The sequence below is a fragment of the Tupaia chinensis genome, unplaced genomic scaffold (genome assembly GCF_000334495.1).
Source record: "Tupaia chinensis unplaced genomic scaffold, TupChi_1.0 Scaffold000147_1, whole genome shotgun sequence".
NCBI classification, from domain to species: Eukaryota; Metazoa; Chordata; class Mammalia; order Scandentia; family Tupaiidae; genus Tupaia; species Tupaia belangeri.
The window spans coordinates 10,146,563-10,162,051 of record NW_006159617.1 but is presented as its reverse complement, the minus strand read 5'-3'; the positions used below and the strand labels follow the sequence as shown (position 1 = coordinate 10,162,051).

Genomic DNA, 15,489 nt, shown 5'->3' with positions numbered 1-15,489 from the left:
CCCTCCTGTCTCTCCTGTCCCTCTGGCAAGTTTTAAAAAAAAAAGAAAGAAAGAATAAAGTAAAATAAAACCAAGGGACTTGACATGTCACTTGTAGGTGACCTGGCAGTTCCTTTTGTACATTTTATAGAGATAATTACTGTTTCACATTGTTGGGATAAAGTGAAGTTGGCAGAGTTCTACGTCCATTGTATGGTACTTTCTTCATTTCCAGTTACACAGGGCGTGGAGTGGGGAAGGTCACAGAGCTCAGAGTAAGGTAGACCTGGATAAGGCTTTTTTCTCTGAATAACTAACTATTAAATGCTTTATTTTGCTGCTTGTTTTTTAACTTTATAGATTAGGGCCAACTAACCTAGAGAAACAAATGTAAGAGTGTGAAGATGATTGAGATAGTTCATAGAAACACAAAAAATTGGAAATGAGAAATACTTGCCGCTCCCTAAATGGCCACCAGCCTGACCTGAGTCAGCCTCACTCCTCCAGGGCCTGGCTCTTCAAGGAGTGATCCCTGCACCAGCTGCACCAGCGTCATCTGAGAGCTTGTTGGAAATGCAGACCTCAGGTCTCACCTCAGGCCTGCAGATTCAGAATTTGCATTTTAACAACACCTCTAGATAATTCTTATGGATGTTTACATTTGAGAAGTGGGGCCAGCAGGTGGCATGGTGGTTGGGGCTCTGGACTCCCACATGGTTACTGTGGATCAAATCCTGGACCTGGACTTGCTTTCTCTCTTTGTTTTTTTTTGGAGCTTTGGTGAGTTCACGTGACCTATAGCAAATTAAAATAGTAATAGTTAATAAAGGAAAATAAATAATTCTTAAAAAGTAAATACATTTGAGAAGTTCTGCTTATGAACTTCTGTCTAGAAATACTTTTCAACTATAGTTGAACAAATTTAGCACGAGTCTTTGATATTTACTTAAATTGAAATAAAAGTGATCTACTGTGTATAAGTACTTGGTTAGGTGTTGTAGCTGAAAGATGAGTACTATGGGCCCTGAGTTTAGTGAAGGGGCAGGCCATGACAGACAGACAAGAAGCAACTAACTAGAAATGGATACTGATGGGTTACAGTTGAGATACAAAGAAAGCATTTCAGAGCACAAGCAAGAGGGAGAATTCCAGATTCATGCAGGACACCTTAGGAGGCTTGGAGAAGGATGGAGCACCTGACTTTTTTCTGAGAACAAGTGAGAAGAGACATCTAGGCAAGGGGTGACCATGTAGCTGGAGATTAAGGCATGGGCAGGAACAGGTGATAAAGCCACTGACTGGAGTGTGCACCATGCAGCAGGGACCAGGGACAGCCAGAGACTGGAAACCCTGTTGAGTGCTCTGCTGACAGGCCGTGGTTTACGCTCTCTGTGACCAGGAGCTCTCCAAGGTGTTAACAGGTGAATGAGCAGGGGAATGACATGGTGAGGTTGGGGCTTACAGCCAGTCTCCACAGAAGGAGTGTTAGGATCCCCTGTGGAGAGCTTAGAACAGAAGTAGCTAGGCCAGCAAAGCATGGGTCTAGAGATGACTCTAGAGTGGGTGGAGAGGAAATGCCAGAGACAATGAAATGACCCAAGTTCTACATATCAGACACATACAATAGGCAGGTTTTGTTAGTTTGTTCGTTTCTGGGCTAATGACACGTACTATAGTCAATACTTACGTAGAGGAATGTCCTATAATGCAGTGTTGTGATTAAGGCAGATTAAGCCAATCTGAAAAGGCTGCTTACTTCATGAGCCCAACTATAGGACATTTTTTAAACAAGTTTTTGCTATAGAACACATGTGCTCACCAGAAAGACAGAGACAGAGTGACAGAAATTGAGAAATCACTGGCCACGCTGCAATCCCTTCTCCTCCATTTTCCTCTCGGGATTTTGGGCATGGATGCACACATGCCTGGCATGAGTTTAAGCCACTGGGTCCGGGACTCAAACTGCAGTCAACTACATGTGAGTCCAGCGACATAGACATCATACCAACTGCTGGTCCCGTAAACTCTAGGACATTTTTGAAAAGGCTAAAGTATGGAGATGGTAGAAAGATTGGTGTTTACCAGGAGCTTGGGGGAGAGAGGGATGAGCAGTAGGACACAGAGGACTTTCAGGGCAGTAAAACTCCTCTGTATGATCCTGCAGTGGTGCATACGCATCATTTTACATATGTCAAAACTCATAGAACATACAACACAGAGAGAACCCTGATGTAAACGGCAGCCCCTGGTGAGAATGGGTGTGTCCGTGCGGCTCAGCAAGAGCGTACCACTCTAGTGGGGGATGTGGATGGTGAGGGAGGCTGTTTATCAGTTGGCAGGGAGTCCATGGAGATTCTCTGTACTTTCTGTTCAATTTCATCGTGAACCTAAACTACTTTAAGCATTGAAGTCTATTTTTAAATAATTGCTAAGGAGCATGTGCACTTGCCAGAAAGAGAAATGGAGAGACAGAGAGCAGCAGAGGGACAGGGAGAAAGAGAAATCACTCACCAATGGTCACACCACAATCCCTTCCCCTCCATTTCTCCAGTCTGTTGGGACTTTGGGCACACACTCGTGCACGCACATCCATGCCTTGGTATTTACACACATGCCTGGGTATTTTCCAAGCTTCTGGGACTGGGACTCAAAATGCAATCAGCCATGTGGGATCCAATTACTTTAAGCAATAGGCCCTGGGGCTGGCCCTTAAGTCTGCTAAAAGAAAAATTAGATGACATTGATTGGAAACCAGATTACAAATTGCCGCCCCTATAACCTTGTGCAGTTATTTAACCTTTCTGTGCTCCAACTTTTGTCTATAGAATGGACTAAAAAAGTTCCTACGTAAGCCCAGCTTGGAAGTGCAGTAAAAATACCCTGGGTGTACACATGTGTGCCCAAGACCCTGATGAGCTGGAGGGCCTAGAAAAGGGAATTATATGAGCAAACCCTGTCAAGGATCTCTCTCTCCCTCCCTCTCATGTGCATGTGCTTTTTATTATAAATAAACTTTATAAAATGTTTGTACTTACAATGCAAATATATGTAAAGAGTTAGCCAATACTTACTGGAATCTTACTGTTCACCAGTAAGTATTGGCTACTATAATTATTACTATTATTAATCTGGAGAGGGCAAACATCAATGTAGTACTCCTTCATGTATTAGATCTGGGAGCCTTGTGTGTGTACAAGTATTGAATTAGTTTGCCTTTAGGCCTGCCCTATAGTGCAGGGGTTAAGTGCTGTGCTCAGGAAGCTAGTGCTTACATGAATGACCAGAATTCGAATCCTGGCCCTGCTGGTTTGAAAAACCCTGGGCCTGTGCAGGTGCCCAGCATCCTGATGAGATGGACAATTAGAAAAAAAAAGGACTGTGGTATGAACAGGCCCCATGGATAGTGCTTCCTTCCTCTCTCCCCTTCTCTCTCGTGTGCATATACCATTAACAAATAGTTTCCTTAGTGAAGCAAGGGACACATCTGCAGAATGTCTTGGTGGGACATGGGAGATTAGAGAAAGCAATCCTTAAAACATTCATGATGTCGGAGTTGGGTTCGCTGAGGAAGAACAATGCACAGGGCATTCAGATCAAGCCAGAGTAGTGTAGAACTGAAGTCACAGGCAGAAATTGCCCAAAGGAAGAAAGAATTGTTCAAGCGTTTCCTCTACAACTGTAGGAGAGAGATAGCAGGAGAGGAAAAGAGGGGTCGAGAGAGCACAGAGGCAGCCAAAATGTCGGAAACTCATTGCTCTGTGCTGACAGCTTTCCCTAAGATTGGCCTTTTGTGTCCTTGTGTATTTGTCTCTCTCTGGCAACCTTGTGTTTTGGGTGATTTGTAAGTTAAAGTTCAGCTTCTCAACTGGTTGTTCACAGGAGTGTCCAAGCACGTTGGAGATGCCCTGAAAGCCCATTCCTCACAGTCCTTGAGAAAAATCTGGGCAGTCGGAATCCCTCCTTGGGGCGTCATTGAGAACCAGAGAGATCTTATTGGAAAAGATGTAAGTAGACAATCCTTTCCAAACAAAAAAGAAATGAACACATGTCCAAATTGTCAACTTAACACAGTACCTGGATGTCACAGATGTGGTAAATCCACCAGCTCCTGTCTTCTGACAGCTTCTCTTACCCTCTGTTAAAAATAATCCCTTCCTTATAGTTACTTAAGTCAAAAACTTGGGATAATGTTGGAGTGGGCTCTTTGTCTCATGTCTCAAACTGGATCCATCAGTAAACATCTCAGCTCCATTTTTAAAATATCCCCCAAATATCTGACTTCCCGTTACCTCTACTGTAGTTGAGTGGGTCCACGCCAGCACTGTCTGTCTCCTGAATGACTGTGATAACCTTCCTTACTCTTCCCCTGTCTGCTCTTACCGTCTATTCTCAACGCAGTAGCCAGAGTGATTCTTCTAAACGATAAATGAGATTATGTCATTCCTCTGTACAGAACCCTTCAATGGCTCCAGTCTTATTTGGAGTGATAGTCAAAGTTGTTTTTTCTAAACATGCTTTTTAAGCATAATTTCTTAAAATACAATTTTTATTTTAAAAATATAATTGTTATAGTAATTGACAAGTGCCAACTGTGCATATTTATGGGAGACTGGATATTTTGATACAAATATACAATGTGTAATGATCAAATCAGGGCAGTTATTGTTTATCACCTCAAACATTTGTTGTTTTGGTGGTGTTCAGAATCCTCTCTTCTAGCTATTTTGAAATATACAATGAATTGTTGACACATGGAGTTGTCCTGCAGCATTGTTGTACTCTAGAATTTATTCCTCCTATCTAGCTGTGATTTTGTACCCAGTCACCAAACTCCCAATCTCAGCACCTCCCCCTTCTCAGGTTCTAGTAACCACTGTTCTGCTCTCGACTTGCAGGGTTTCAACCTTTTCAACTTCCACATCGGAGAGACAACATGCAGTATTTCTTTTTCTGCATCTGGCTTATTTCACTGAACATCTTTGAGACTCTTCCATGTCACTGTGAATGACAACATCTCATGCTCCTTTATGACTGAGTAGTGTGCCACTGTGTAATAAACCACACTTTCTTTATTCATTCCATTACTGATGGACACTTAGGTGGAGTTCCTATCTTGGCTGCTGTGAACTATGGTTTACATGCAGCAAAACAGGGCACGTTCTCATATGGCCCTTGCTAATGCTCTTCCTTCATCTTGTACTACTCCCTGTTTCATGCTTTCTTGTTTACTGATTCTGTGGTCCAGCTGTGTGTTCTTCTATGGGAAGTGAACGTGTGTCAGTCAGTCTATGTGTAAGAATAATATGTCGTTGGAGATGCCCTGAAAGCCCATTCCTCACAGTCCTTGAGAAAAATCTGGACAGTCGGAATCCCTCCTTGGGGCGTCATTGAGAACCAGAGAGATCTTATTGGAAAAGATGTAAGTAGACAATCCTTTCCAAACAAAAAAGAAATGAACACATGTCCAAATTGTCAACTTAACACAGTACCTGGATGTCACAGATGTGGTAAATCCACCAGCTCCTGTCTTCTGACAGCTTCTCTTACCCTCTGTTAAAAATAATCCCTTCCTTATAGTTACTTAAGTCAAAAACTTGGGATAATGTTGGAGTGGGCTCTTTGTCTCATGTCTCAAACTGGATCCATCAGTAAACATCTCAGCTCCATTTTTAAAATATCCCCCAAATATCTGACTTCCCGTTACCTCTACTGTAGTTGAGTGGGTCCACGCCAGCACTGTCTGTCTCCTGAATGACTGTGATAACCTTCCTTACTCTTCCCCTGTCTGCTCTTACCGTCTATTCTCAACGCAGTAGCCAGAGTGATTCTTCTAAACGATAAATGAGATTATGTCATTCCTCTGTACAGAACCCTTCAATGGCTCCAGTCTTATTTGGAGTGATAGTCAAAGTTGTTTTTTCTAAACATGCTTTTTAAGCATAATTTCTTAAAATACAATTTTTATTTTAAAAATATAATTGTTATAGTAATTGACAAGTGCCAACTGTGCATATTTATGGGAGACTGGATATTTTGATACAAATATACAATGTGTAATGATCAAATCAGGGCAGTTATTGTTTATCACCTCAAACATTTGTTGTTTTTTTGGTGTTCAGAATCCTCTCTTCTAGCTATTTTGAAATATACAATGAATTGTTGACACATGGAGTTGTCCTGCAGCATTGTTGTACTCTAGAATTTATTCCTCCTATCTAGCTGTGATTTTGTACCCAGTCACCAAACTCCCAATCTCAGCACCTCCCCCTTCTCAGGTTCTAGTAACCACTATTCTGCTCTCGACTTGCAGGGGTTCAACCTTTTCAACTTCCACATCGGAGAGACAACATGCAGTATTTCTTTTTCTGCATCTGGCTTATTTCACTGAACATCTTTGAGACTCTTCCATGTCACTGTGAATGACAACATCTCATGCTCCTTTATGACTGAGTAGTGTGCCACTGTGTAATAAACCACACTTTCTTTATTCATTCCATTACTGATGGACACTTAGGTGGAGTTCCTATCTTGGCTGCTGTGAACTATGGTTTACATGCAGCAAAACAGGGCACGTTCTCATATGGCCCTTGCTAGTGCTCTTCCTTCATCTTGTACTACTCCCTGTTTCATGCTTTCTTGTTTACTGATTCTGTGGTCCAGCTGTGTGTTCTTCTATGGGAAGTGAACGTGTGTCAGTCAGTCTATGTGTAAGAATAATATGTGTTTTTTGTAAAAATTCCAGATGGCAGAGAAGACATAAAAAATAAAGATAACTTAGTATTTTGGTATATGATGTATTTTTTCTATGTTTTTTTTATGCAAAAGTGCATCACTTTTCCTATAACTCAATATATGCATAATATAAAACGTGCATATTTTTTGGACCAGGAGGTGGCATGATGGCTAGGCACTGGACTTCCCCATGGCAGACTGTGGTTCAAGTCTTAGACCAGGTGACTTCCTTTCTGATTTTCTCTCACTCTCTCTGGCTAAATGTAAAAACAATATTATTTTGATTTAGTATTATTTTTATCAATTATAGTACATTTTTTCTGTTTTCAATAATGACTTTATTTGTATGTATTAAATATCTTTTTTTTTAGAGAGAGATTTTTGTTAGAGGGCATATGTGCTCACCAGAAGACAGAAAGAGAGAAATCAACCCCCAGGGGAGGATGGCCACAACGCAGTCTTTTAACTTTATTTGTTTATTTGTTTGTTTGTTTAAATTTGACCAGAGAGACACAGAAAGTATAAATTCCAAGCCTGTGGGTCCAGGACTCAAGCCATGGTCGGCCATATGGGAGACCAGTGACATAACCATTATGCCACCTGCTGGTCCCTATATTAAATATGAGAAAGATGATTTTTTTTCCCTTGTACCTTTCTCTGGATTAAGTGTTATCATGTGTAAAATGAGGATAAAGAATTAAATTACTAAACAATTGGGGGAACAGCAGTTAGCATAATGGCTATGTCGCTGGACTCCCACGTAGTTGACTGCGGTTCGCGTCCTGGACCCGGTGGCTTAAACTCACACTGGGCGTGTGTGCGTGCGTGCCCAAGATCCCAAGAGGAGACTGGAGGAGAAGGGATTGCGGTGTAGCCATCCCCCCGGGGGATGATTTCTCACTTTCTATCTCTCTGTCTTTCTCTCTCTCGGTCTGGAGAGCACATGCGCCCCATAGCAAAAAAACCCTAAAAAAAAAATTACTAAACAATTTTTTTTCAGATTCAGTTTGATAAAATTTCAAATTAAACCATGTAAAATTAAAAATTTAAACTTAAAAACAAAAAGTAATAATAATAAATAAAATAATTATTTTCAAAAGTGCATATTTGTAAAAAGTAAGAACAGAAATTCTCTGCTACAAATCTGCTTTTTTAGCTTAACTAATTAACAAAGTTATTTTTCTATGTCAATTAATATTGACATGCTTATGGTTTATTTTAACTTTTTCTCTTTTTTTCTTCTGTGAGTTTTTTTGCTGTCGGGTACCTGTGCTCGCCAGAGTCCAGCCCTTTAACCTCTACGCCATCTGCTGGCTCCTGTTTTAACATCTTATTTGGAAATTTTCAAACATATTAAATAATTGATCAGAAAAATGAAGACCTTCCCTGTATACCGGTGTCCTAACTTTTATCAGTTATCAGTTCATAGTCAATTTTGTTTCCTCTTATACATTCCCAGTCAACCCCTTCTATTATTTTGAAGCAAATTTGAGACATCAGGTAATTTGATTTGTAAATATTTCAGTAGGTATTTCTTTCTTATTTTATTTTTATTTTTCAGAGTTTAGTTTTTTTGCTATAGGGCATATGTGCTCTCTGGAGAGACAGACAGGAAGTGAGAAATCAACCCCTCCCCCAGGGATGATTGCCATGGCACTATCTCTTCTTCTCTATTCTCCTCTTAGGATTTTGGGCACTCACGCACATGCGCCCACCATGCGTTTCAAGCCACTGGATCTGAACTTGAGCCACGGTCGATCACGTGGGAGTTCAGTGCCTTAACCACTACGCCACCTGCTGGGCCCTTCAATAATTATTTCTAAAATATATGATTAATGAAAAATAATCACAATGTCATTAAACCTCACACCAACTAACCAGATTAGTCAAGTTTCGTAGTTTTTTAGTTATGAAATTTCATTATACAAAAAAGGTTCCATGAGTTTAAAGTCACCAGATCTGGTACTCTAACTGCTGTCGACAATATGGGAGTCCAGCAATGAAACCATTATGCCATTTGCTGGTCCCCAAGTCACTTTTAAGCTATAGATTTTCTCTGTCTTTTAAAAAATTTATTTGTTGAAGGAATTGGATCATTTCCCACAATTTAGATGATCCAAATTTAACCTTTTGTAGCAGGAGTTACTATGTTTTTTCTCTTTTCTGTCTTTTTTATAAAGTGGTAGTTTGATCTAGAGGTATAATCAGATTCAGGTTCTTTTTGTACAAGTCTATGCACAGGAGGAGGTGTGTCCTACCCTTGTAACATAATCTCTTTTTACGTTGCTAGTGATCATGGCTTCAATTCATTATTTCAAAGGGGATACAAATGCTGATATTTAATTGTAGTGTTCTTTCATTTATTAGCTTAAATGATCTATAACTTTTTTTTATAAAACACTTGGTATACCTTGTGGTACAGTTGAATAAAAAGCTCAGAATAAATACTTGATTTTTTTCTATCTATGGCAGTTTTCAAAATAATGAGATGAGTACCCACTATTCTCCAAAGGTTTAAAATGAGTTGTATTTTACTTTATTTTTTTAGAGGTTTTTGCCTTAGGGTGCATATGCTTGCCAGAGAGAGAGAGACAGAGACAGTGAGAGGGTGAGTGAGAAATCACCCCCAGAGAAGATGGCCATGCTGCAATCCCTCCTCCTCTGTACTCTTCCCGGGATCTTGGGCATGCACTCACACATGAACATCATCATTTTGAAGACACTGGGTCTGGGACTTGAACTGGGGTCGTGTGTTCCCACTCATGTGAGAGTCCAGCGACGTAATCACTACACTATCTGCTGGCCCTGAGTTGTATTTTATTTTAAACTCATGAATTTTAACATATTTGATGTGTTTTGATACATTAATTATTGTTATTATTCTTAATCAAGCGCAAATTGTCCTATATTGAAAGGTGGAGGAGCCTTTGCAAATTATCTTTTGAGTCATTTTGCACAATTCTGTCATGTTCCAGTTTCATAGTTTATTTTGTTTATTTATTTTTAGAGAGAGGTTTTTGCTACAGGGTGCTTGTTGTCAGCAGACAGACAGAAAGACAGAAAGCAAGAAATCACGCTCCCCAGGAGGTCTTGCCATGCTGCAATTCCTTCTCCTTCATTCTCCTCTGGGGATTTTGGGCACACATGCACACACTTGGCATGAATTTGAAGCCACCAGATCCGTAACTCAAACCGTGGTAGACTACTTGGGAGTCCAGTGACGTAACCATTATGCCATCTGCTGGTCACACAGTTTCCTTGTGTTAGTATGAAAAATATTCTAAGTTTATAGTATATATTGTTTGTTTTCTAGAGAAATGGCTGGTAGCTTTTAGAGGAACATAGTATTAGAAGATCATAGTCTGAGGACCAAGGGTGCTTTTGATTAGATTTTTCTTTTCTTTTTTTAACATTATTTATTTAAATTTACGTTTTATCACTATATACATTATCATCAGCAAATAGCTTCTCATTTTTTGTCAGTTAAGCATACTTTTACCTGTATTTTTCCTTCCCCTTCTCTCTTCCATACCAAACTTCATTTTTCACATTTTATTGATTCACAAAAGATCTTAAAGTATGGACAAAGCTAGAATCTAGGGACGAGTGCACTGTAATTTTCTTCTGAAACAATTTTATTCCTCTCTCTTCATCCCCCCCTTTTTTTTGGGGGGGAGAGGATTTTTGCTATAGGGCACGTGTGCTCGCCAGACAGAGAGAGAAAGAGACAGAGAGACAGAAAGCAAGAAATCACCCCCCCAGGGGGGATGGCCATGCCACAATCCCTTCTCCTCCATTCTCCTGTTTGGATCTCTGGCAAGCACGCACACGTGCCTGGCGTGAGTTTAAGCCACCAGGTCCGGGACACGAACCGCTGTCAACTACGAGGGAGTCCAGTGACATAGCCATTATGCTAACCGCTGGTCCCTCTTCATTCCCTCTTTTACTAAAGAGAAGTCTAACTAACTTATTTGCAGAAATATTAAAAATAAATAATCACGTTAATATCAATTTGGTCCATCTTTTGCACAAAGCCCCATAAGAATTCAATTTCTGATGCAAAGCAACAGATACTATTGTATTATTGAACTCATGCAAATAACCATTCTGCCACAAAATAAGAATGCTCACAAATATTTTCCAATTGCAAAAGGGTCAAAAATTCTTCAACAAATTGCTGAACCCAACAATTCAAAAGAAAACAAAAATCCTTAAATCTGGAAGACAAAGTATAGAAGAAATTCAGTAAGTTTTAGAAAAAAAAAGTCATAGAATTCTACTTCAGCCGTTCAATCTCATGTAATCTCTTTTGTTGAATTTGCAGTGTTACTGTGGTCTGACCTTTTCATTAACATTCAGCGTTATTGATATTTCAGAACTTGTCCCTACCATTAAGTTGATCTTTCTCTTGGTCATTTTTTGTTCTCTTATTTGTCTGTCTTTAGTTTTTTTGGTATAGTACTCCCTTCAGAACTTTTCAAAGAGCTGGTCTGGTGTTGGTAAATTCTTTCAGGCTTTGTTTATCTGAGAATTTTTTTTTTTTTTGAGAGGTTTTTGCCATAGGGTGCGTGCGCTTGTCAAACAGACAGAGAGAGACAGAGAGACAGAAAGCAAGAAATCAACTACATGGGAGTCCAGCGACATAGCCATTACGCTAACTGCTGGTCCCTACCTGAGAATGTTTTTATCTTTTCTTTCCACATGAAGGATAATCTTGCCAGATACAGCATTTTAGGTTCAAATTATTTTTCACTTAACACTTTGAATATATTTTCCCATTCTTTCCTTGCTTGCATTGTTTCCAATGAGAGGTGTGATGTTAGCCTGATGGGAGTAGATTTTTCATGCCTGGTTTTAAGATTTTTGCCAGAGAGTGTGTGTACTCACTGGACAGGAGAGAGACAGTGAGGGAAAAGGTGAGAAATCACCTCCCCAGGGAGAATGGCCACACAACAATCCCTTCTCCTCCATTCTCCTCCAGGAATTTTGGCCACACACACACATACCCAGTATGATTTTCAGGTCACCAGGTCTGTGACTCAAAACTGTGGTCAGTCACGTGGGAGTCCACCTTAACCCCTATGCCACCTGTTGGCTCCCCAATGATGCGCTATACTATAATTTAAACAACTGTTCTATTTCCATCCATTTAGGTGGTTTCCTGTTTTTCACTCTTACAGAAAATAATACTGTGATAAGGTATATAAATCTTTTAATACTAGCTTGGTTATTTCTCTCGAAGTAATTCTTGGTGCAGAATGCCTGGCTAGTTTGTATGACCATTGAAAATGTGACTTACTGCCATCTGGAGAGGAGGTAACAGCTCCCCTGCAGCTGGGTAGGTGGGTGCCCCTTTCCTTGTACCTCTGCTAATACTGGAATCTCTGGCTTTTCCAGACATTGCCATTCTGATACATGTGAAATAATACCTGTTTTTTCTCATGGCCAGTTCTCTGGTTGCTGCTGAAGTTAGACATCTTTTCATATGTCTTTGTGCATTTTCAAGTGGAAAACATTTTCCACTGAAAAGCATACATAGTGGTTAAGGCACTGGGCTCCCACATGGCTGACTATGATTTGAGTCCCAGACTTGGTGACTTGAAAATCACACTGGATATGTGTGCATGTGTGGCCAGAATCCCTGGAGAAGAATGGAGAAGACAGGATTGTGGTGTGGCCATTTATCCTAGGGGGTGATTTCTCACTTTCCCTCTCACTGTCTCTCTTCTGTCCAATGAACATACACACTATTTTTTTTTGGAGAGGTTTTTGCTATAGGGCGCATGCGCTTACCAGACAGAGAGAGACAGAGAGACAGAAAGTGAGAAATTACCACCTAGGGGGGCTGGCCATGCCACAATCCCTTCTCCTCCATTCTCTCGGGATCTTGGGCACACACGCACACGCACCCAGCGTGAGTTTTAAGCCACCGGGTCCGGGACGTGAACTGCGGTCGACTACATGGGAGTCCAGCGATATAACCATTACGCTAACTGCTGGTCCCAACACACACACCCTTTTATATTATCTTTTCAGCCTGATGTAATTTTTTTTGTTCATTATGTATACTTCATTTCTCTAAGTTTTTATGCTATTTTTCCATAAATAAAAAACAGTATTAAATATGTCAATCATTTTGCTTTTGGTTTCTGGCCTCATTTCATGCTTTGGAATTATACAGGTAACTTTTAAAGTCTAATGTTTTTAAAATTCATAGTGCTTTTTACATCTATTATTTCTTTGAAGCTTCTTGTGTTTCCTGGTGTAGGAATTATTGTCATCTTCATCTATACATAAGGAAAAAGATAGGAATTACTGAGAGTTACAGTTAGTAAGTGGAAGAAGACTTAAACTTGAGCACTCCAGTTCTAATACTGTGCTCCTGCTTCAAAAAGCAAGTAAGAATTGGATCAGTTTAAGGGACAATCCATAAATGTAATAAAGATCTTGATGTTTTGTATGGAATGAAATGCCATTTGGCCAGTTGGCTGTTACTCTTATTTTATTTAGAATAATGGAAAGAAAATCAGTGTCAAAATATTACTCTGGACTAGATCTATTGAAAGGCAGTATTATGGGGTAATGGCATGGTTTATGTACACATGCTAGTCTTTTGACTGTTTTTTAATAGTCTGAGAGAAGAAAATGGAAAAAAAGAATATTTAGAACCATTGGTAGTCATGTGACCATGTGATATAAAAACACAAGGTCAGTGGGCTTATGTTGCTAAACATGGAATACACAGGTATTGTTCAACTTGTGTTGAACAATAAGTCTCATGTATCATGAACTGCATTCTAGTTATGCATCATAGGATATATTGGTCCATAAAAACATGGAAAACTAAAAAAAAAAATCGATTATTTTCCACAGATAGTTTGAGGAGCACTGCTTTTAGTAGTAAGTATACTTTTAGCCTTGACAGGAAATCTGTTAGTGCATAGAAACAGGCCTTTGGAGGAGCTAGGCCTGGGGAAGGATCTAGTCTCTGACCTTCCCTTGCTCTTGCTGTCTCTCAGGTGGTGTGTCTGTACCAGACTCTAGGGAACCCCCTGAGCAAGCTCACCATGCTCAACTGTATGCACTCACACTTCATCCTGTCTGATGATGGGACTGTGGGCAAGTACGGAAATGAGATGAAGCTCAGAAGGAACCTGGAGAAGTACCTCTCTCTGCAGAAAATTCACAGCTGTGAGTATCACAGAGACTCAGCCAACGGGTCTGGTCTAAACTGCTGAGGCGCTAGACTCTGTTGTCATCTGTATGGAGCAGAGAGGGCCAAGGCTACCCTGCTTTAGAACAGCCAGAGAGATGAAGGTAACATGTATGAACCCACGGCCAGAAGAAAATGCAATTTAAGATGGTCCAGAATTGTGGGTAACAGGTGAAAGCGAGGAAGAAATCGCTGGGGGACAATAAGTCAGGAGGTTTCAAGGAAAGATGGAGACTTTAGCAGAGTCTAAGAGTCCTTAAAGTTGGGGTCGGCAGGTGGTGTGGTGGTTAGGGCCGCTGGACTCCCACATGGCCAACTGTAGTTTGAGTCTCTGATCTGGAGGCTTGCTTTCTCACTTCACTTTCTCTCTGTCCCTCTCTGGTCAATTAAAAAACAAGTAAATAAATACAGTTAAATAAAATAATTCTATAAAAAAGAAAGAGTCCTTAAAGTTGGAGTGGTGGAAAGAGAGGGATGGGAAGTTATGTGTGTGGGAATGAGAATGGCTGAAGAGCAATAGCATAGCTTGTGAAGAGTAGGTTATGATGGTGGATGGTCAGGGAAGATCACATTCCATATGTGGGTGGGATGACCATGGACAAGGAAGGAGTTAAAGCCAGACAGGACTTTTAGATACAGAGATCTGGAAAGGTGTCAGGATTGTGTCATGCTCCCAGAGGGACTTCAAAACAGTAACTTGTAGGAGGGCAGGCGAGAGGCAGGGCCAGAATCAGCACTGATCTGTGGGCAGAGTGGTGTGTCCTTCACAGAGAAGGGGGAAGGCTGGGTACCACCTGGAGAAATAGAGACTTTTGTCCAAAGCAGAAGATGAACCTCAGTTTCTTTCATTGAAAAATTAAATGTTCCATGAAATAGTTCTATCCTTTTGAGTCGAGAACTACTAAATAGGAATGCTTCAGGAGGCTCAAAACTTCAACTTTTGAGTATTGCTTTGAGAAGTGCCTTTTCAGCTGGATCCCTTGAAGTGACAGAACTTGGTGAGGTTGGACTGATCAGAGCTCTGTCTTTTACTGCCTGTGACCTTGGGTAATGAAAGTAGCATCTGTAAAACCATTTTCTTACTATGAAAATGGAAGAAACTCTCTACCTCTAACTTCTGCAGTGACAATTAATTGAAAAAAATGTATGTCAGGTGTGTCTAGGTCAGTGTTAGGTGCATAGCATGTCTTTAAGAAAGGTCTGTTTCTTCCTTTCCTTTTTCCTTTTTTGGTATAGTGGTCATCTCATGGCTTTGAGACAAGTTGGGGTGGGGGGGTAGTGTTCTAGAAATTGTTGACAAACACTTTGAGCTTGTGTGAAATGATAGTTCTGAGGCCACAGAAAGAGGAGAGTGGATCAGATGCTGTCCTCCGTGGAGTGGGGGTTATAGGAGAAAGAGAGGCCAACAGATGGGAGGGAAGAAGCAGGGTTCAGAGAATGGATCCAAAGAAAAAGGGAAGAGCCCATTGAGGGTCTGAAATGTTAGTTACCTGAAATGCCCTATTGCCTCGACTGACCTATTTGCAACCCCTAAACTGCTTGGGCTGCTGTGTAGTACTGCAGTG

At 40.5% G+C, this 15,489-nt stretch overlaps 1 protein-coding gene across 1 annotated transcript in view; it reads left to right on the top strand.

The window, feature by feature from the left end:
• Nucleotides 1–15,489, top strand: part of LOC102491536 (transient receptor potential cation channel subfamily M member 6) — a gene marked incomplete at its 5' end in the record, with an annotated part of 118,350 nt that overhangs the window by 7,864 nt on the left and 94,997 nt on the right. Inside the window, 2 exons of the mRNA XM_006145515.2 lie at nt 3,859–3,983; nt 13,731–13,902. Coding sequence (XP_006145577.1) covers nt 3,859–3,983; nt 13,731–13,902 — 297 coding nt within the window. The remainder of the gene's footprint in view (nt 1–3,858; nt 3,984–13,730; nt 13,903–15,489) is intronic.